The following is a 22,737-nucleotide window of genomic DNA, read 5'->3' as shown; positions in this document are numbered from 1 at the left end:
CTGTTGTTGGTCCTTCACAGCCATCTAACATGTTTTTTTTCAGCATTTCATGCAACTGCTGTTGAGAACACTAAGAAACAAACCCCAAAGTCTCTTCCTAGGCCATCAGGCACCGAAACAAGTATCTCCACTCAGAAGGCAAGGAAGTAGCAGTAAGTAAAAAAATGGGGAGCTTGGAGTGAAACAGTCTCAGACTGCAGCAAAAGACTAAAGAAGCTGGCACCAGCACCTTGCCACAAAGAACAGAACAGTGGATCTTGAGAAGAAAGAGCAGGCAATCACAGCTGGGCAAGCAACTGACTTAAAAGTTGACTCTCTGGGTACCAAGAAGTGTTTCTGTGCAGTAAACTTGAAGCCTCCCATAGCAAGCATATCAAACCACATGCATTCTGAAGCAGCTTCATGACCCAAACTGATCAATTGGTTCTAGCCGAACACTGAACCCCGTGTTTTGCTGCCAGGCTTACAAAGCACACATTGATTTTGGATATCAGTACACAATGTAACATACAATTACTTCATCTCATTACTTCTTATCTGTTCCTCGCTTTACTCCCCTACTCCCCTCTTTGGCTTTGCGTTGGTGCTGCAAAGTGAAACTGTTTTAGCAATGTCAACAAAAACAGCTGGCTGTTTTCCATGGCATTCTTGGCATAATGCGGCTCAGTCTTAGACGTCATGTCTGCCTGCTTAGCCAAAAGCACATGCTCTGTGCATCCAATAGTTTTAAATTCAAGTGAGGAAAAAAAAAAAAAAGAAGGGGGAAAATGACAGTTGCACAGGCAGCCTTAAGAAATTTGTTTCCTAAGCAAAACTAAATAAATGAATAAAAGAAGAAAGTCTGCACCTTGATAAACTAACCATCGCCATTTTAAGCTTTAGGTACTTTGTACTGTTCTCCACTTGCTTTATAAACTTTAGACAATACTGTTTGTTTAATTTGTGAGCGTGGGTGAGAGCTACAAGTTAACCAACCTCACTGATAGAAGTGGCCTGAGTTTCTCACAACCAGCACACACAATAACGCAACATCAGGCATCTTCCTTAATAATAAACATACACGGGTAATCAAGCTAAGCAGTTTCAGTTCCACATACTTGCTGTTTTTCCAAGCAGAGAGGTTCTTCTCCAAGCGATCGGAGTGCTGCTGTGTGTTGCTGAGGGGAGGGAAGGCAGGAGGGAGAACCCACAAGGGCTGCAGCAACCCAGAAGTTCCTGCAGAAACCTCTTCTGCTTCCTCCCAGCCCTAAACAGCTTTCTGGCAGCTGTACTCTCACAGCACTACTTGCACCCTACTGAACCTCAGAACCCTGCCTTAATCACCTCTCCTCTATACCCCATTTGGTTCAATGGAGTAAGAAGAAATAAAAGGCGTGGGTGAAATGCTTTCTTCAAAGTATATCATAACCTTTTATTTATCTGTCCTAAAGCAGAACTTACGTTGACTTCAAGCTTCAGATCATCCAACAAAGGTGGTGGGAACTGAGCCCCAGCTCCACCAAACACAAGCCTGATCCATTAATTTCAATATATGCTAAATCCCAGTCAGCAAAATACAAAGAAAAATCTGATATTCTGCAGAAGGACTGTCAAAACAGCACAGAGTGAGCAAAATTCTTCTTTTCAAGGACAAACAGCAAAAGTTAGAAACAGAAAGCCAACAGTCTTGTCTCTTTAAATAAGACAGCAAATGCTTTTGTGTTTGTTTGCTGCGAACCCCTGTAGCTGCCAAGCCAGGGTGGCAACCCTGTGACAACACGCACTCCAGCGACATCACTGATCTGCCCTACTTATAACAATGAAACAGAGTGGAAAGAAGAACTGGTCAAGTTGCCCAAAAGTTCTGAAAATGCTCTGCATGTGACCCAAAACTTCACGTGGGAGCTCATGAGTTCCTTATGCTATTCCAGATGGCTCTGGCTGCAGTTTACAACTTTCTGCACTGCAGGAACACAGCTAAGCACATCCTAACCTGCACTTTTCAGCAGGAAGAGTACTATTTCATAATGTTACACAGCACTCTGGTGTTCCTCAGTCACACACTGATCTCACAGTATCTGTTTTCAGCATCAAGCTGCAAGAACCTCAGCAAGTCAGAAATGCAGCTGGACCTCAGTGGCGATGATTAAAAGACCCCAACCCTGTCACTCAGATGAGGGCATTTCATGAGCCTGGCCATGGCACGGCGGGCTTTTCATCTGAGTCTTTAAAAATATACGCTACCCTATAAACAGAGGGAAAAGAAAATACAGGGAGGTGACCGTCCCTCCGCACTGGCACTGGGGAGGCCGCACCTCAGTGCTGCGCTCAGTGCTGGGCCCTCACTGCAGGAAAGGCACCGAGGGCTGCAGCGTGTGCAGAGAAGGGCAGCGGAGCTGTGAGGGGTCTGGAGCACAAGTGTGATGGGCAGCGGCTGAGGGAAGCGGGGCTGTTCGGTCTGGAGAAGAGGAGGCTCAGGGGAGACCTCGTGGCTCTCTGCAACGACCCGAAAGGAGGCTGTGTGAGGTGGGGTCGGCCTCTGCTCCCAGGGAACGGCCACAGGACGAGAAGGAATAGCCTCACATTGTGCCAGGAGAGGTCCAGGTTGGCCGTTAGGAACAATTCCTTCTCCAGAAGTGATTCTGCACTGACACAGCTGCCCAGGGAGTGCTGGGGTCACCTGGAGGTGTCCCAGAGCCGTGGGGATGTGGCACTAAGAGATACAGCAGGGCATGGTGGGGATGGCTTGATGGTTGGACTAGATGATCTCAGACATCTTTTCCAACCTTAACAATTTTAAGAGAAAAAAAATGAAGCTGGGAGGAAGTAAGGGGGATGAATTAGGGTCTTGAGGTTTAACAAAGTCATGGAAGGCCCTCCTTGACTTCATGTGTGCAAAGCCGTAACACAAGCGCGTCACAGCACTGCTCATTCAGAGCAGGTCACGTCAGAGGACAAGACAACCCTGAATGAACAGAGGAGAATTAGAAACACTCAGGCACAATGTTCAGATGGGATAACAATTTGAACCACGATGTATAAACTGACCTACAACAGCAGAGGGTTTGGCCAACGATACCAAAGCGCAATGAAGACGAAGCTGCTGTAAGCAATGAAGCTGCTGTAAGCAATGAAGCTGCTGTAAGCAACGAGCTTGCACAACTAAGGGCTGGCAAAGCAAAGGCTGGCCCAGCAGACAGACAAAGGGATAGATCTGTCACCGAGGCCTTTCCGAAGCATAATGCCTTGCTGCCAATGGCTTTGCATTGTTGGCAGTTATCCTCGTCTCTTGCTGACAATAAACTACTTTCTATGCAAACTGCTAGATCCTGCTGGCTGAAGCCAAAAACAGCACAGCTTTTCTGGAATAGGTTTGCCCTCCCTCCTCTCGTCTGTCCCTTTTATCTATTGTTTTGATGGTGGCGGTTTCGGTTTTCAGAGGGTTGTTTTTTTGTTTTTTATTTTGAACCAGCTGAATTATCTCCCTCACCCTGAAACTTCCCTACAGTGAATACAACAGGAAAATATTCCTGGGGAAGAGAAGATCTGGTGCATCCAAGCCCAAGCTCCCACACTACAAACCAGGTGCAAGCAGTGTCAGTGGGAGAGCAGGTGAGCACCCACCCAGCCCACAGCCCCAGTTTTCTCCTATAGCAACCAGACACACCACGGATTTTTACAGGGTAATCTGAGCTCAGGATTGCGTAAGCATTACAGAAATGGATTATCTTTCTTTGCACTCTGATTTGGGAGACGTTTTCCTTTCAGAATCATTAGCAGCTAAGACCATAAATACAGCATCCTCAGGGAAAACGCAAAAACAAAACTACACCTGGCTTTGAAGAGCAGCCAGTTTCTTCCATCTGATTTCGAAGCTTTATTTCTATGTTTATCTGTCTGGATAGAAGAAAGGGGAACAGGAAGGTAGGCGAAGCATTAAGGCCAATGTCAGAAACCATAGCATTCATCTCGTAAGTAGCAGACTAGGTTTCCGCAAGAACCTATGCACCTCTGCGTGCACTTCTCTGCTGTCCTCAGCAGTGTCAGTTTTAAGCTCAGATAACTGGTTTGCTACCTTGTGCCAAAAACTGTCACAGGATACGAGATTATCCGAAATTGCCTTTGGTGTTCATTACCAGTTTGTGCAAAAATTTAGAGTGTATTTATTACTCATACCTGTTTGACCATTCAATTGGCCATTCCCTTCTTCTTGCTTTACATGACAGTACAGAAAACCACCCCAAACTTTTTACAGTACAGAACAGTACAGAAAACCCCACTTTTTAAATCTCCCTATTATTTTCTCCCATGATTCAGATCCTCTCTAAGACAAACAGTGGGTTTTTGCTTTTTTTCTTCTTTCCATAATCTTTTCATGCCCCTAATCGTTTTCATCATGTTTCCCTGGACTCTTCCCTCTGTCTCCACTAACCCACACGTGATACTCAAGGTGACAGTTTCCCACTGATCCATTCAACAGGACTCTGTATTTTTAGCTCGATTCTCTCAGTTTCATTTTTCTGGCATATCCCAACTCTTCCAGCCGGCCTTTCATTTCATTAACATTTCCCCACTTACAAACAGAGAGGGCTGAACACTGATGATATTCTCACCCCGCTTCCTCACCAACACATGCTCAGAGTCCCCGCTGATTCCTTTTTTCTGCATTTCTAAAACTTTCTCCGGGTCCCTCCTTGTGTTGGCCACCTCCTCAACTCCATTTACCAACTCTCCCCACTGCTGGCAATCCACAAGCACTGCTTCAAATCTTCCCAGAGCACTGTCCAAAACCTGGGCTTCATCCAAAGCTCAGTGAAACCAGAAGAAAAGGTCCTTCAGAGTAAGAAGCAGAGAATCAAAGAGCAAGAGTAGCAGCAGTAATACATTTTACTGAAGTGACTTTATAAGTGGTTACACCACAAGTCACACAGGTCATTCCCAAAGACTGTATCAATGGAGTCACTCAATCACAGTTTTCTTCACTCAGGATAAGTAGCAAGGAAACGTTAGCAATAATGAATTAAAAAAATATCCTAAAACTGATTTTCCACCAGTTAGAGTGCTACTTTTTATACGGTTCCAAGACAGTGTGGCTGCTTGAACCTGGAAATCAAAGCTTTATATGGCTGAAAAAGCAGTAATTGAGAGGCTCACTGTTCTCAAACAGATCCTTTTTTCTTGAAACACTTGGACAATGTCACACAGTAAGAGTGTAATTCCCTGGAGGAGATATATCTTCTAAAGGCAGTGGAAAATCAGTTGTATTCCAAGCCCATATAACAGGGTATAGACTTGGTGGTTTGGGGGAGGGGGGAGGTTTTGTTTGTTTAAGAGCTGAACACTCTCTTCTTTCTCCTGCACATTTATGTGTTTCTCACCTAATTCTGAGCTGACATGGGAAAGGAAAGCTTTTTGGTCAGGTGAAATGCTTTAGCCAGCTTGGAATCAAGTATTTTATTTTGGCTTAGTTTTTCCCTCTTTTACACTTTTAGTCTAATTCTGTAGAAGGACACATTGAAAAGAGGAAGTTGTAGCTTTTTTGAAAAAAAAAAAAAAAGAAAAAAGAAAAAAAAAAGTAGATAGAAAAGAAAATAAACCATGACTTTTTTTCCCAGTTTAATTCTATTCTCACCTTTGCAGCCCTGCCTGCATAAACAAACAAGAGTGAAAAGGGAGCTCTGGTGCCTCGTTTCAATACAAACACATCTCTTGCAGCAAAGACGACCATTTCTCCCCTTCATTTTCCTTACTGCTCCTTCCCCCTTGTGCTTCTCTGCAACTACGCTACAGAACTCTGGAACTGTTATTTGTTTAATTGTTATTTACTGCCTGTAGACCAAAAGAATCACACCAGGTACTTTCCAACTTGGAGATGAGATCTCAGCCCCAGAGAATACACCAGCTCTCATATTTACCTCCGTCATACAATAGTGAATCTGGACTTGTTCTCTAAAAGCCCTCTCTCTAAGACATGAAATTCAGCAAACCTCACTGATAGCCAGATAATGAAGTACGAAGCAGGAAACAGCACAGAGAGACCTGGAGAGATGTGTGTGAAGGCACAGTGGGCTTTGGCAACCATCACAAACCACTCAGACCTTGCAGTGAGGCCTCTCAATTGAACTACCTGCTGCACTGGCAGAGGTAAAACTGCAAAACAGCCTAAGAGCTGGAGAAGAACATAATGAAACGAATGTGGAGGAGATGGGAAACACCAACAAAACAGATGCATGCTGCTAAACCAGCAACTGATTAAAAAAACAGCAGCAAAACTCTACTTTCAGCTGCCATCAACACCTCCTCTTTGATCAGCCCTCAGTGATACCCCTTCCAACCAACTCTCCAGCCAACAAATATCTCCCTACAGAGGGTCCCAGCTGCATGTTGGGATCATTCAGAGTGATCTATGTGTCACTAAGCCAGGCTGAAAATTACCTTAGTGACATACAGTGTTTTCCCTATGGTTCCCACTTAATGAAATATTGAAAGAGCTATTACCTTTCAGGGATGCCTGTGCACTGGCTGTGTCCATTATTTATAACATAATGTATTCATTATACATTTTATCCCATGCTCCTGCCTGCTGATCTCATAAGAGTCCCTTAAAAACAATTTCATGCAATTAATCCTACCTTAATTACAGACAAATGTATACAGAAGCCCCAGGACATCTATCCCTTATATTTATTAAAATTAAACATATCTAGAAATACATCTGGTAATCAGGAAAGAGAGGGACAAAAAGCCATCACAGAAGCCATAGCTATCTGTAACAATGAGCAGAACTGAGCAGGGACAGTTAAAAACCCTTTAAAGAGCAGAACAGGCTAGGAACAGGCCCAAGTACTTACTCTGAGAATCATAGTTTCAAAGGATAGCAGGGCGAATGGCAGGTGACTGCAGAGCCTATGAGCAAACAGGGTCCTCCATGCTAACCCCACTCTCACAGAAAAATCAGGACCACAAAGAGACAGCTTAGTGGGAGCCAATCCCCACGTAGGCACCCTTGTGTTTTCCTAGTTTTATTTGGATCTATCAAAGGAAGAGACCCTCGGCATCAAAGCAACATCTGCTGAGGATCTAGGAAGACTTTCTGCCTCCTTCATGGCTCATCATTACTACTCTGAAGCTACTCCTAATGCAGTGCAGAATTTGTGCTTTCAACCCCTTCCATGAGACCTGCTCAGCCCTGGGGCAGCAGGAGGAAGTGGGGCAAGGGAAATAAATGAATTCCTATTTCCCTTCTCTATCAGAGCTGCCTGCTTCAGCCTCCCTGCCCCACAGCTAATGCTCCTTCTTGTCAGGCAAAGCTAAACAGCAGCAAGTATTACCATTGAGGAAAGAGTACCTCTTTGCAGACAGTGCTGACCTGCTATGCCAACCTGGAGTGCAAACATCTGGTTCCTCAAGTATAGGAGCTTCCCTGAGCTGCCACGCATGCAGAAATAGTGACCTCAGCTTGCAACAAGGATTAGGCTGCAGATACCAGCAGGAGGGGGAGCCTCTGGTTTCCACCACATCCCCACCAACTATTTCATGAAGGCTACCACGGACAACCCATAGCTCACAAGGGAGGAAAGACAGATTTAGAGCCCCAGGGGAAGAACTTACATTCATTAACCAGCTTTTCATTTCCACAGAAATACGTTTAGGGAGGGAGAAGGGACTAGACGACTCCCCAAAGATGGTACTGGAATACAAATCTAACTAAGAAAATTTTTAGCTCTGCCAGCATACAAAAGCACGGCTACTAGGCCACCTGCCTGATGAGGAACTTGGGGTAAAGGACAGAAGGCTGAGTTTAGACAATAGCTCTACAAGAAGCTTTGCTTTTCCTAGTAAGATGGTCTTACACAGCTTAGTGGTGAGGGACACTGGAAGACAACTGACCTTAGTTTCAAGGTGCAGCTATACCTGCAAAGGAAAACAACAGAATAAGAAAGGATTGCGTTACTTCTACCAGAAAAATAACACTCCTGTAGAGCCACAATTACGTAACGTTTGAAAGAGGGGCAGGCCTCCTCTAGCTTCAATATGGCCTATGCTGGGGAGTATTCACTCAGGAGGGGAAAATATCTACCTATGGGCAACCCTTTGTTTGCACGTTTGGAAATTCCAGCAGCTTCTGCAACAGCCAAATGGGCAAGAGATGGGGCAGCTGGGAAGGCTGGAGATGGCAGGGTGGGAAAGATTACCACTAATGTTCTCCACAGAACTGGAGACAGGTACGTTTTAATCAGCCACAGTAAAATCTCCTGCTTCATCTGTCTCAAAGGACAAGGATTTGTCCTAATGCAGCTTCCCTCCCACATCAGGTTCCTCTAATAAAACCGCTTCACTGTCCTGTATCTTCTTTCATACTGCTTACACAAGCCAAGCCTTATCACACCAAAACACCTCGTCATTCCTGCCTCCTACGGTCCTCCCAACCTCACACCACCAGTACAGCCATTCTCCCAGTCAACAGGTGTCACCACTGAGCTATCTCAGGTTGTCCCTTTCCTCCTCCAACTGACGACATTCCTACAGACAAATCTGGCTGTAAAGCCCAACCTCACTTTAGCACAGGGGTGCCAGCTGTCTGAGGAGGATGCATGCTCTGATCCTTGTAAACGGGGGCAGGGAGAATACAGAGACTGTCCTGCTTTGCTTGGTACCATTAAGGTCACTTTCCACAGTCCCACTTGAGTAAATGAACTGTGGGACTCCAGTTATTGAATCCTGTGCACCTCTGCTGGCAGACCCTGCATCTTAACACAGTCCTCTAATTCTCTCCCCCACATTCACGCCAACAGGTTGCACATTGAAAAATTATTCAGGGGCTGAATGAGAAAGAAAAAGGAGAGAGGGGAAAATAAAATGATATCCAGAAACCAGGATGAAGCACTTTGTAAATTTTCACATCATCTTGTCTAGATGCAAGCCAGAAACCCCCCCCCCTGCAGTTTTGGAAATATCAATGTCAGCTCTTTTCTGAGGAGCCCTGGTAATGCACAGGAAGAAGCACAATCGCAATTAATCTTATTTTGTGCAACTTCACTGACCTAACAGAACCAACTTGTATGTTTGTCAACCACACTGGAAAAAAAAAAAATCACACCCCAGAGGAGTTTATCCTCTGATCAAACATGGCAATCACACAAGTTTTCCAATGTTGAACATGTCCACTTTTTCAGCAAGGCATACAGCTCAAGAGAGCATATCCCCGATTTCTCAGGGGGTGCCATGGCTGGCAGCCATGCCATACCGCAGGGATGCAGAGTGCATCCCAAGTCAGATGCCCACCTGGGACCTGTGAGTGCTATAGGTCCACCCTGGACCTGCAACTACTCCAGGAGTCTCTGAGCAAGGGATGGAGAAGAACACGGTACAACAATGTTGTAAAGGTGTGCAACAACCCACTCATTTAAGCCTAACCAGACTTTAAGGAACAACTCCGGATGGCAAAAGAACAGTACTGCCTTTTCTGGCCTTTCCCTTTCCACCAGTGAGAAAACATCACAAGGAAGATAATGGTTTCTGCTGCCAACTAAGCATTCAGAAACACAGACAGCAGAGAACAAGAAACACGTTGTGTCCATCCTTGAAAAGAATTTAACAAAAACCCCATTTCAAAAATAAGTGGAGTCACAAAGAACAAGATATTTATCACCTTTGAGTAATGGTGAAAACCATCATTTGCTTCAACAGATTTGAGACTAGTGCGACTAAAATCCCAAACCGGAACTTTCCACAGTATTTATAGGGAAATAAATAATGCTAAAGGAAAAAAAAAAAAGTTTCTAATTTTAACCACAGGTCCTGGTACGAAAAGGAGACGCTCTACATCACACCCAAATGAAGACTTTAACACACTCCTGTCTTTATAAGGCTTTAAGAACTGCAGGACCCTTCAAGAAACAGTACGCATTCCTTATTCACCCTGAAGTGAGATTCTGCAGGCCGGAGCTGAATCCACTGCTCTGCTGCGTGAGGTGACCTTGGACAAGTTGTTCTGTCCAGATTCTCAGCTGGTGTCAGCTGGCACTGTGCCACCAAAGTCAATTTAAACAATTTGAGGCTCCAGTCCTACAGACCTCAGTCTCATTATCCCAACAGCACTGCCAACTGCTACGCAGCTCGGCCTCTACGATGCCTTGGAAACATGCAACTAAGCGGCATCGCAAGGGACAGGCATTGCAATTCACACAACACACTTCCCTTTTAAATTACATAAGTTTCGCACTAAGATGAAAGAAAGGACCTATGGTATTTTGGAAAAATAACCTTATTATCGAGGCTTTAAAAACAAAACCGCCTGTGGTTTTATTTTACAGCCTGCTATACATTAGATGATGCAAAATCCTTAAGGATTTTTATTTTAGCATACAGCAATGGGTGGTGACTGATTTTTTTTTTTTTCATTTTTCTCCTTTCAAGTTTCATCATCATTACAAAATCTTCTTGAATTTCTCTCTTAACTTGCCTTTCATCACCATGAGCACATCAGAGAGTTCCTCTGTTGCACAGGAATGCCAAATACCTGACACAGACCTGCAGGAAGGCTGTACTTCATGACTTCATGGATACTTGGCCCTGTCCTTTTCATCATAGGAAGCTCCTAAGTTTGGAAAACTCTGGAAAATGCGATAAAGTCAAAAAGCCTTTCAGCACAACCCCTCCTGGCAGATTTTCCTCTGTGGCGGAATCATGCCATATCACAGCTCATATAATGCCTTGAGTTGGAAGGGATCTTAAAGCCCACCCAGCCCCAACCCCTGCCATGGGCTGGCTGCCCCCCACCAACTCAGGCAGCCCAGGGCCCATCCATCCTGGCCTTGGGCACCTCCAGCGTTGGGACACCCACAGCTCTCTGGGCAGCCTCACTGCCATCTGAGTGAAAATTTTTCCCCTAACACCTAATCTAAATCTTCCCTCTTTTAGTTTAGAGCCATTCCCCCTATCACTATTAGATCACATATAAACTCCTGTTTATAAGCTCCCCTCAAGTCTTGAAAGGCCGCAGTGAGGTCTCCCCAGAGCCTTCTCTTCTCCAGACTGAAGAAGCCCACCTCCCTCAGCCTTTCTTTGAAGGGGAGGTGCTCCAGCCCTCTGAGCACCTTAGTGGCCTTCTACTGGACCCTCTCCAAAAGCTCCACATCTTTTCTGTGTTGGGGGCTCCAGGCCCAGACATGGTACTCCAAATGGGGCCTCACAAGGGCAAAGTAGAGAGGGACAATCACCTCCTTGTCCCTGCTGGCCACCCCTCTTCTGATGGAGCCCACAATACCATTGGTTTTCTGATCCACAAGTGCACACTGCTGGCTCATGTTCAGTTTTTCATCCACCAGGACGCCCAGGTCCTTCTCTGCAGGGCTACTCTCAGTCTGTATATATGCCTGAGATTCCTCCAACCCAAGTGCAAAACATTACACTTTGCTATGTTGAACCTCATTAGGTTCGCATGGGTCCACCTTTCGAGTTTGTTGAGGCCCCTCTGGATGGCATCCCTTCCTTCTAACATGTCAACCACTCTACACAGCTTATTGTTATTGGCAAACTTGATGGGTTTGAGTGCAACCTCAGCATCAATGTCATTGATGAAGATGTTGAAGAGCACCAGTACCACGACAGACCCCTGGGGGACACCACTTCACACCATGCTCCACCTGGACATAGAGATGCTGACCACAGCCTTCTGGCTATAACAATCCAATCAATTCTTTATCCACTGAACAGTTCACTACTCAATACAACCTCTCTCCAATTTAGATATAAGGATGTGGTGTGGGACCACACCAAAGGCCTTGCACAAGTCCAGGTAGATGACAACACTTGCCCTTTCTTTGTCCACCAGTGCCACCACAACATCGTAGATTGGTGAGCCACGATCTGCCCTTGATGAAGCCATGCTGGCTGCCTTGGATCACCTCCTCCTCTCGCATGCACCTTAACATCTCTTCCAGAAGGATCTGTTCCATGATCTTCCCCAGCACATACGCAAGAGTCACTACTGTCTGCAGTTCGTCAGGTCTTCCTTTCTCCCCTTCTTAAAAACGAGAGTTATGTTTTCCTTTTTCCAGTCACCAGGACAAATCGGGGTAAAATGTCTGGAATTAAGGTCACTTTACCTTCAGGGCTAAACATAGGCCATGTGCTCCTGCATTCTCCATCCCCACATGCCTTGCCTGCAGTTCCAGGGGCCACCTTCTGGCAGCAGACCCTGCTGTGTGGACCCCAGGCCGTGGTGAGCAAGGCCTTGCTGCATGAGGAGATCATGAACCTCCCTCCACACTGACAACTCCTTCTCCTCCCCAAACCCTCCTACTGAGTCCGTACGCCTTCCCCCTCAAACACGTCAATTTTGGAAAAAGCTGGAAAGCGTAACAACTGTCTTAACAGCAAGAATGACAGCAGTGATCAATACCAACACAGCACTCCTGCAACCTCTCTACAGATTGCTTTTTGATTTAAAAGGCTTCTATGTTACTTAGTTACGTTCTTGGAAAACTCCACCACTTCTGAACACATTTGATTTGTTGCCTCCTTTGATTCAAGAAGAGAATGAATCCATTTATTTTACTTTGCAGTCAGTAGTAAAAATAGCCTTTCTTTTTTTAATTATAATCTCTCCTTTTTCTCCCTCCCCTCCTACGATGCTGAGAAAGAATCCATAGCAAGCAGTGCTATATGCTGTGAGCACAACTTATTTAAGCTGATGAAACAAGCACACCAACAGCAAGCTATACATGCCATTTCCTCGGGTGAGAAGCCATTTGGGATAAGGGTCTTTTTGGCTCAGTTTTGACAACAGGGCCTGTGAGATCCCTGGCAAAAACCAGTACACGTGGGACTATGGCAGGATGGCCTCTGCCCAAACAGAACTGAGACACAACCTGTGTTCAGCTGCAAAATCTTAACCATGGCACCATATGTTGGCTATGTCAAGTGAGCAGTCCAATCAGCTGTCCAACAGCCACATGGAAAGACTTTGTGCAATCCCACCACTGATCTTCCACTGTACAGTGCCCTCAGTATAGAGTTCAGCAGCAGCAGCACAATACCCCAGAAGGAAGCACAGCACACTCAGGTAGGATCGTAGCCAAAAGCCTTACCAGCTCCTGCACAGCCTGGTCTTAATGAGCACAAAAGCATTTAGCAATTCTGTTTGCCACTGCCCTGTGGGGTTGTACATCATACACACCTATTCTTTAACAACAGAAATCAAACACTGTGAACCTTTGAGTACACTCCATTTTCTGTACCGTCAATGGGAACAGCTTGTGTTCTTCTTACCCTTAAAATGAACTGTTGTGCTCTCTGGGTGCATGCAGTGCTCATTTTAAAAAGCTTATTTCTGTCCCATTCTCTCTGGAAGCTGGAGAACTGAAAATCAACTACTGCAGTGAAGTGCACTAAGAACTGGAGGGCTGATCCTCTCACAAGAGAAAGGAATGTCCATGTAAGGCTCGTTTTTGCCTCTGCTTTATGTTGCAATATGTTCTGGCCATCTTAGGAAAAAAAAGCAGCCGAATCTATCTCTCTACGAGAATTATTTCAACAGCAGAGCTTTCAGTTGTTTGTAGTTCGGTTAGCATTTTTTTGGCTTGCATATCAAAAAGATTCTTTTCCCGGAGTTAAGCAGGCTCTTTCACAATTGAGCTATTAAAATTTGTTTGCAGTTCTTATTTAATAGGTGATGCCTGCTGCAGAAGCAAACACTGAGGACGAGGCTTAACATCCCAAAGTTTCTTTAGATGAGCATGCTCAGCACTGCACGAACACATGCCTTTCTCTTCTTCCACCATCATAAAAGACAACACTTTAGTTTGGCTGTTAGGAACAATTCCTTCTCCCAAAGAGCAGTGAGGCAGTGGCACAGCTGCCCAGGGAATGGTGGGGTCACCTGGAGGTGTCCCAGAGCTGTGGGCATGAGGCACTGAGGGACGTGGGCAGTGGGCACAGTGGGGATGGGCTGGATGATCTTAGTGTTCTTTTCCAACCTTAATGCTTCCATGACTTACACAAAGCATTCTTGCTGCACACCTTTTCTTGTGGTCACAGCACCATAAGAGACTTCCCATGCGTCAGCACAGTACAGACTGCAGCATAAATCTACAGGTCCGTGCTCCATCAGCACCTCTGTCATTCCTCTGCTGGGATTGCCCTGGTAAATTCTCTCATCTCTCAGTTTCCCTGCTTTATAATTTGAGGCTATGCTGACTTGTATTATTTCCTGCGAAAAGGCCGTGGAACAAGGAGCAGTGAGTGAGCAAGGATCTGGTTAACCTTGCATACACACAAGCTTACTTGAAGTCAATCGCCTTACTTCACATGCTGCAAGTTAAGCACTTGCCTCCTGGATCAGGGCCTAACTGCCTATGGACACACAAACATGGCCATTGTCCAAAGTACCACACACACTACTGGAGGTATAGAAAGGTCAGACCAGACTGTGAATCTCAGCCACTTAGCACAGCTGTTCAGTTCACAGCTCAGCAATGGAATGTTTCAAAACAACTAAATCTGTGCCTCCAAATGAGTCCTGACACTCCCTTGTGCATGCAAGTGTTTTTCTTCTGTGTAAGGTATATGCCCTTCTCTGTGCATATGCTGCATATGCTCACATTCACCGACACAGCACCTGTGTCAGTGCTGCCTGCTAAGCTGAGTGAGAGGATGGTGTAGGGAAGCAGGCAGGATAGCAGACACATCCTTCTATCTGCTTCTCAGGGTCTGTAAGTGGTTTCCAGGTCCCAGGCAGGACTTGGAGACCAACTGCTTCCCACAGGCAAGGCTTGTAAGCAGATGACATTCAATCCCATCTCTTTAACAGTCCCCGTCAGTGAAAAATGTCTATATAAGGCAAATCAAATCCCATCAAGTGCTGTCCCACACTGCCATCTCCCTGGACACCACATCTGGACTCCTCTTCATCACCTCCCTTCTTCTCGGAAGAACAAGACCCAGGACTTCTCCCAGGAGACCTTGAGCAGAGCTCCCAGTCTCAGGGATGCCACCAAAAAAATTCTGTTTAAACAAATTAATTCCACACCAGGCTGCAGCTTTCAGTCCAGCTTGGTGTTCTCTCCAGTTGCTACAGGTTTCTTTTCATCAGCCCTTTTTGCTGGATGCAGTGGCCCATCCTCCTCGCTTTCCTCCCTTGTCCTTCCTTGCATTGACAAAAACACACAGAAATTTCCCCATTCCCATAGTCTTCTTACCTACTCTTAAATAAAAGCTTAATATCTAGAAACTGTACTGATTTTATTGTTAAATTGGAATGTTTAGCTGAAAGTCAGCCATGGTTGGTATGAACACATTTGCTGCACATACCTAATGTCTCACGGAGGTACAGATGCTCCTTTGATCTGGTTGGCTCCACTGCCGAAGCAATGGAGGCATCCACACAGCTATCCCCCCCCCCAAAAAAAAACACAGCTAAATCATCCTTGGGTCTCATCCCACAACCACTCTTATATCAAGGTAGATTCATTGCTATCAATTTCCAAGCTGGCAAAATCAAATCTAAGTCTTTTCCTACAGCAGTCACAACCTATGGAAGATGAGGCAAGGAGAGAAAAAGTAAACTTTGCTGGGAGACAAAATAAAGGGAGACAGAACTGTCCCTTAAGGGTTTCAAGTAGCTAACTGCAAAGTTCCTAGTCAGGATGCCCTTGGCAGTAAATAACACAAGGACAAGCTCTTCAAAGATGGAAGAGAGTCTAAGAGCCCAGAGAGATTCCATGGAAAGGTAGAGGTAAGACACTTTAATCCCTTCAGGGTCAGCCAAGAGTCCATTCATGAACTGCAAATTACACACACTTACTGTTTCCACTTTCAGAGGAGTTCCCTTTGATGCTGTGAGTAATTCAGCTTTGGTGCAGACCAGCCACATAGATTTACTCACTGGGTAACCTTATTCTTCTCAGAGCATGTCTACAGGACAAGAGGAATAAAGTGGCAGGAACACAGACATCCTGCCCACGCTAAGGCATGTCCATTTTTCTTCCCATAAAGCCACAATAGCAGACAAAAAATTAGGACAATGTTACCAAAGGCTCTTAGCATGGCAATGACTTGACTCTTGGAGATACTAAAAGGTAAAGCCTACAGCAGAACAAAGCTTCCTAAAATCCCCAGTGCTTCTTAAAATCCCTTGCTGAGAGACTGTTCTAAAGAACTGCACGAAAGAAAAAAATGGAAAAAATCAAACTTTCCCCCTCCCCTCCGAAAATGCAGCATTGCAACTCAACTGTCTGGTTGCCAGCTGTATGAAAAAAAAAAAAAGAGAATAGCAATAATAACCAAGTGGTGTGCCACACAACAGGTGGTAAAACACAGCCCTGTGACAGCAAGATGCAGGCTCACAAGGCAGCTCAGCATTCTCACTGTGCCTGTGGGAAGAAATGTACATTTCTGCAGAAACTGCCTGAAGAAGTTGCACTGGTTTCTAAGTAATGCAAGTAAAAAAAGATGCATCCCTCAGGCTGTAAGCTCCACGGAGCTCACGTTATTTTTCTATTTGAGACAACAACAACACTCCACAGTTTTCACTGACAGGTTTCATGACATCACAGACTGACTTGGGTTGGAAAGGACCTCAAAGCCCTCCCAGCCCCAACCCCTGCCATGGGCTGGCTGCCCCCCACCAGCTCAGGCAGCCCAGGGCCCATCCAACCTGGCTTTGGGCACCTCCAGGGATGGGGCACCCACAGCTCTCTGGGCAGCAGTGCCTCACTGCCCTCTGAGTGAAAAATTTTCCCCTAGCATCTAATCTAAATCTCTCCTCTTTTAGTTTAGAGCCATTCCCACTTGTCCTATCACTATCAGTTCACATAAAATGTCACTCCCCCGCCTGTTACACATTCCTGGACTTGCCCCAATCTGGGTGCAACACCTTGCACTTGGCTTTGCTGAACTTCAATTGGTTCATTGTACACCCACTTCTTAAGGCTGTCCAGGTCCCTCTGGATGGCATCCCTTCCTTCTGCTGTACTGACTGCAGCACTCAGCTTGGTGTCATCAGCAAACTGCTGAAGGTGCACTCAATCCCACTGTCTGTTTTTAACAAAGATGCTGAAGAGCACCGGTCCCTAGATAGACCCCAAGGGGACACCACTCCTCACTGGCCTCAACCCAGACATACAGCCACTGACCACAACCCTCTTTATCTGTGAAACAGTCCAGCCTTCAAACGGTCTCCCTCCGATTTAGAGATAAGAATATGGTGGGGGACCACTTCTCATTTATCATATGGGGCACACTCTCCATAACCTTTCTTTTCTGACCGATGTACCTCTTGAACCCCAAACCAACTATCTCCCATATATGTAACTCGCTCCAAAAGTAACGCCTCCCATTTACTTCCGTGAAAACTATGACAGATACAAAGAGCAAGATAACACTATTTGATAGAGCAAATTCCAGTAGATGTACGACAGGTCTAATCAAGTTCTTCCTTTTGCCAGTCTTTGACCAAAAATGGACAGAGTCCATCAGACTTCTCAACATTAAGGGCCACTTAACATCAACAGATGGAGGGATCTACTAATGAAGGGCTTAGAGAAAAAAAAAAAAAAGTCAAACAGGCCAGCCTTACCAGAAGCCAGGCCATTCAGAGCAGAAGCACCACCCAAGGATTCTTCCTGTCCTGGCTTGTTAAACCCCTCTGCAAGACATTTTACTGAGCAGATTTTGCAGAAGACTACCCTGGGCTGGTGTGTGACCCTGCTCAAAAAGGGGCTCCGAGGGAAAGAGCAGCTGCAAGCAGCACAGGGCAGGACTGTCTGCAGTCAGAGCAGCGCAGGCAGACATGGAGCCCCCAGCCTACCTTCCCTTTATAGACATCGAAGAAACTACAGCTGTTGTTGAGCTTTTCTGCTATTCACGGTGTCAGCCTTGCACTCGCTCTGTTTAGGAACAGCTGGGAGGCCAGCCACCTTCTGCCTTCACATCCTGCTCAAGGCAGTAAACCGCCTATTCCTCATCATCCTGCATCCACATCCTGAGAACCACAGCCCCGTGATTTCAGGTGGCGTTTACCTCACAATCACAGCTTTGGCAAGACCCTGAAGCAAGCCCAACATCAGTCAGGCATATAAGCCCTGCTCTACCATGACTGTAAGCACAGGCTGGAAGTCGAGCCCATCATTAAGCATGTCCCCCTATGCCTTCCTTCCACACACCACCACGTGCCAGCCCTGCTGTTCCCTGAGTTGTAGCTGGCTGCATAGGAGCCTTCCTTTCCTGTCATCCATTGGTGCAGGACCTTGAACGAGAACTAAATAAATGAACAAGTCATTTCCTGCAAGGCCAAACAAGCTCCCTGCCAAAGAGGTCACATACCACACTCTGGCCTGACGCCTCTCCTTAGTTTATGAGGGTAAATTCCCATATCCAGGGGTCCAGCGATTACAGCATTACATCTGGGCTAGGATTACTCTCACGCAGTCCCCGCTTCACTGAAGAGGTGAGGAAAACAACTGCTCTTGTGCTTTCATTGCATGACCTCTAAAGTTTGGTTTGGGTTTCTTGCTTTGTGCAAACCAAAACAGTCAAACGAAACCAGGGAATTTTCACTTAATTCCCAGCTACATGACCAGGATCTGTCACACCAAGATTCTTCAACGCTATTTTGGCAGTAAAGAGATACATAGGGAAATGCCCTTCGAGGCAAAGAGGTCAGAAGGGAACAGCCTACGTGGTTCCTTCTAGTCTCGAAAGCTTTTCCAGCCAGTGCAGAGGCAGAAAAGGAACACACCGGGGCATCTGCTCCCAGCTTCCCCTGCATGGAGGAATGGGATCGCATGGATGCTTGCAGTAAGCACATCATTGAGATGGATGTTCCCAGTCCTGCACAGCCCTCCAGAAGAGGTAGGCTGCCCATAGAAAGAGCTTGAACCCTGGATCCAGAGCAAGTATCAAAGCTGGTCAAAACGCACCCGGCAGGCTGTGCTTCACCGCTCTGAGTACATCGTGCCTGTCAAGTTAAAACAAGCCTTGAAAGCAACCCAAATCTTCCATGCTTGAATCATGCCATTTGCTCAGATGTGCCTATCCCCATGAGTAAGGGCTGCACATTCAGCCCGCGCTTTTCCTTGCTGCCCTGCCAAAAACATGCAGAGAGGAGGAAAAAAAAAAAACCCTGACTGTTGCCCGTTATTTCTTCTGACTGTGACAGCAATCTGGTGAAGGACCCAACTCAGATGCCTCCCCTGAAATACCCAAGTCATCACAGTTTGATGGATGGTCTCACTTAATAAAGGACTGTTTTCTACGCTTACACCTCTCTATACAGGTGACATCTAAGGAGTCAGAATGATGAGCATATAGAATAAAATAAGAACACAAAGTAAGAATAGCTCATACTTTGGCTCTTTCTGCAAGGATGGCAGAGATGGGTAGAGAATTTGAAGCAGCACTGAGATCTCTTATTTACCAGCACGACTTCCTTGATGTCAGAGCACAGCCAGGGATCTGCACGGCCTTAAAGAGAGAAAGAGGCACTCCAGCTGTATTTGTACTGCTGGGATGAACTTTGCAAACTCGAATTTCTTCTTCATTTGCGCTTTATACATTTTGGAACGCCCTAGCATAAGGGCCTTTGGAATGCCCTTCATATAAACATTATAATGTTATAGCACTTTGTTGTTACACATCATTTAGCATCAGGAGATCTCCGAGTGGCTTAAAAAGGAGGCCTCATTTTAGAGACCTAGCCAAATGAGACGTGAAGAGGTTGAGTCACAGAGAGAAGCAACGGCAGCCACCAGAACAGAGAGCGGACCTCACGCTCTGCCCTCTGGGCCACACATTGCAGGCAGCCCTGCCAGCAGCTCACTGTCCTTACCTGCTCTGCACAAAGAGCTCCAGCCTATCTCTTGTGGGTAGGTGCAAGAGGGGCTACAGCACCTCAGCAAATAGCACATCCATGACTCCAACAGCAGTGCTTCTCCGAACCCAGGGCATGGCACAGTTGGCACAGAGATGGCAAACGAGGGGAAGGAGACCGACCAAGAAAAACAGGAGCATGAAAAACAAACATCTCAAAAGGGTGATTCAAACCTGGGACTGCTGAACTGGATGTCTTTACAGCAGCTGTAATCACTCCTGTCCCACCGCACCCCAGGGAGGTCTGTGAGCCCCAGTGTCTCATGTTGCCATTGCTCTCACCAATACCAAGGTCATGAGCAAGCCGCAGGTCAGCCCTGTGTGCTGTCGAGGCAAACCTGGCTCTGCTCTAGATACCACTGCCTTGTTCTACTGAACGCTGCTTCAGAAGCAGAGGCTGAGCCCGCTACTCCTGCCACGCAGTCAGGGGAGTGGGAAGGGTGATGCGACCTGATACCAAGCCATCTTAAAATCACAAATTTTTAGAGGGGAAAAACTTTAATCACTAAATTAAAAAGCATCTTTCTGTTTCCTACCTAGCCACGACACACACACTGCAGAGCTGGAACTGTGAGTCCAAGAAAATCCAGTGCTCTGGGTTCGGATGATGAGGAGGCAGATTCAGCAGTGCTGTTAGAAATACCACCCCTCTGGCTGCCACTCCTGGCTGTGCACAGCAGCAGGGTGCTGCACCAACTGTGCCGAACTCCTGCTCTTGGATTAATTTTAAACTAACCCCAGTGACAGATAATACAAGACACCCTTCCGAACTGAAACTTAGTGTGTGCCCCATCCCTGGAGGTGCCCAAAGCCAGGTTGGATGGGTCCTGGGCAGCCTCAGCTGGTGGGGGACAGCCAGCCCATGGCAGGGGTTGGGCTGGGGGGTCTTTAAGGTCCCTTCAAGCTGTGCTGTGATTATCTCATTCTAGGAAACAGAGAGCCCTGACAGAAGCTGGCAGTGTCAGGTGGGGACTTGGCACTTTGGGAAGTCTTAGCAAAGCGCAGGCAAATCTATCTGCATCAAGGATCTGTGCAGCCTCTACTGCCTTCCCCAAGAGCTGGAGCTCCCTTTCACAGCAGGAAATCTGGGCCCAAGCATGGGATGGGAACACACCACTCATCAGAAAGAACGTGTGCCACACTCTGTTTAGAACAGGTCTGAATTTTGCTTTCACCACACAATCAGAAAATACATCATGCAGTGAAGGTGTGCAGAGCGGTCTGGAGAGGTCCTTTGTCTCTAAGAGTGGGACTCTTGCTGGCAGCCCTGATGGCTGTCACACCTGTGCCACAATCAGGGCAGTGAGGCAGTGCCACAGGTTGCCCAGAGAGGTGGTGCTGCTCCATCCCTGCCCAAGGTCAGGCTGCATGGGGCACTGCTGGAGCTGTGGGTGCCCCTGTGCGCTGCAGGGGGTTGCAAAGGATGGCCCTTAGTGGTGCCCTCCAACTGCAATGATTCTATGATGATTCTGTGATGTATGAAGGCACGGGCGTTGTGAGCACACGCAGACACCTCTGCTTACTCACAAGGAGCTGACAGCGACCTTTCCCAACCTCACTTTCAGAAGCAATCGGAAAAAACAAGCACAACTCTCAGAACGCCCGTACAGAAACAAAGGAGAAAATCTCATCAATTTAAAGGCATTACAGCCCACAAACTTAAGACCCATCCAAACATCCCTACGCTCCATAACACAAGGTGCCGAAGTCCCAGCTCGTGTTTGCGCTCTTTCCTAAACATCAGAGCATTCCTCGCACCATGCTGGACACCGCGAAACCCTTCAGCCACGGCTGTTTGTTGAAAAAGCAAACCCGAGCCACGGAGGGGTACGCTCTCCTTCACCGAAAGGAAAACAAGCCTCGCGCGGATCGCGCTGGCGCTCGCAGATTTGCAATGCAAAATACCGACCGCTCGCTCCTGCCCTCCTTTCTCAGCCGGCCGGAGGCTGAGGCAGGAGATGGGCGCTCGGCCCCTCCGCTCCGCCGGCAGCGCTCGGGCGCGCGGCGACACGTGGGGAGCTCCCCGGGCCGGGGAAAGGCGCGGCGCGGAGCCGCGGACCCCCGGCCCCTCCGCCGGCCCTCGAGCCCCGCCAACTTTCCGGCGCACCACCCGCCGCCCCCCGGCCGCACGCACCGCCCCGGCCCCGCCGCGGCCCGGCCGTCCCCCCCCCCCCTCCCCGCCTCCCCGCCTCCCCGCCCCGGCTCCGGCCCCCGGCCCCGCCGCACACTCACCGCCGCGGCCGGCCAGCAGCAGGGCCAGGGCGGCCAGCGCGCCCAGCTGCCCCCGCAGCAGCTCCCCGCGACGCCGCCGCCTCCGCCGCTCCGCCGCCGCCGCCGAGGCGCCCATCGCGGCCGCTCCGCTCCTCAGCGCCGCGCCGAGCCGGGCGCCGCAGCGCCGCCCCCGCCCGCCCCTGCGCGGCTCTCGGGCGGCGGGCGCGGCCAGCGGGATGGGGAGGGGACGGCGCTGGGGACGGCGGAGCCCAAACTTCACGGCCGGCCCCGACCCCCCTCCCCGCCGCCGCCGACACGCGGGGCGGGCTGCTGGGCGGGAACGGGGCGGGGAGCCGCGGCGGAGGGGCTCGGGGCTGTCCCGGCTCCCCGGGCGGGGTCCCCGCGGGCGGGCGGGCGCGGGGCCGGGGCGGCGTCGCGCTTCTCCGCCGCGTCCCTCCGGCCGAGCCCCGACACGGGTGCCGGCGTTTCCCGCGGTCGCGACCGCGGAGCTTCTCCCGGCTCGCCTTGCCGGGAGGCTTTCGGCATCGCGTCCGACGGGCACCTTTACCTGCCGTTAAGGTATTCCGGCTAGACAGACACAACAAAAAACGCACCGCGCCGGGAGCCCGGCCGGCCCATCCCCTCTCAGCGGCGGGCGGCCCTCGCCGCGATGCC

General features: G+C 48.0%; 1 protein-coding gene across 1 annotated transcript in view; it reads right to left on the bottom strand.

Moving 5' to 3' along the window:
* Positions 1-22,198, bottom strand: part of SLC24A3 (solute carrier family 24 member 3) — a 148,903-nt gene extending 126,705 nt beyond the window's left edge. The window contains exon 1 of the mRNA XM_031603372.2: positions 22,084-22,198. Coding sequence (XP_031459232.1) covers positions 22,084-22,198 — 115 coding nt within the window. The remainder of the gene's footprint in view (positions 1-22,083) is intronic.
* Positions 22,199-22,737: the final 539 nt, after the last annotated feature.

This window comes from Phasianus colchicus, chromosome 2, assembly GCF_987193195.1.
Source record: "Phasianus colchicus chromosome 2, bPhaCol1.hap1.1, whole genome shotgun sequence".
Taxonomy (NCBI): domain Eukaryota; kingdom Metazoa; phylum Chordata; class Aves; order Galliformes; family Phasianidae; genus Phasianus; species Phasianus colchicus.
The sequence above is the reverse complement of the archived record's forward strand: the minus strand, read 5'-3'. Positions and strand labels throughout refer to the sequence as shown.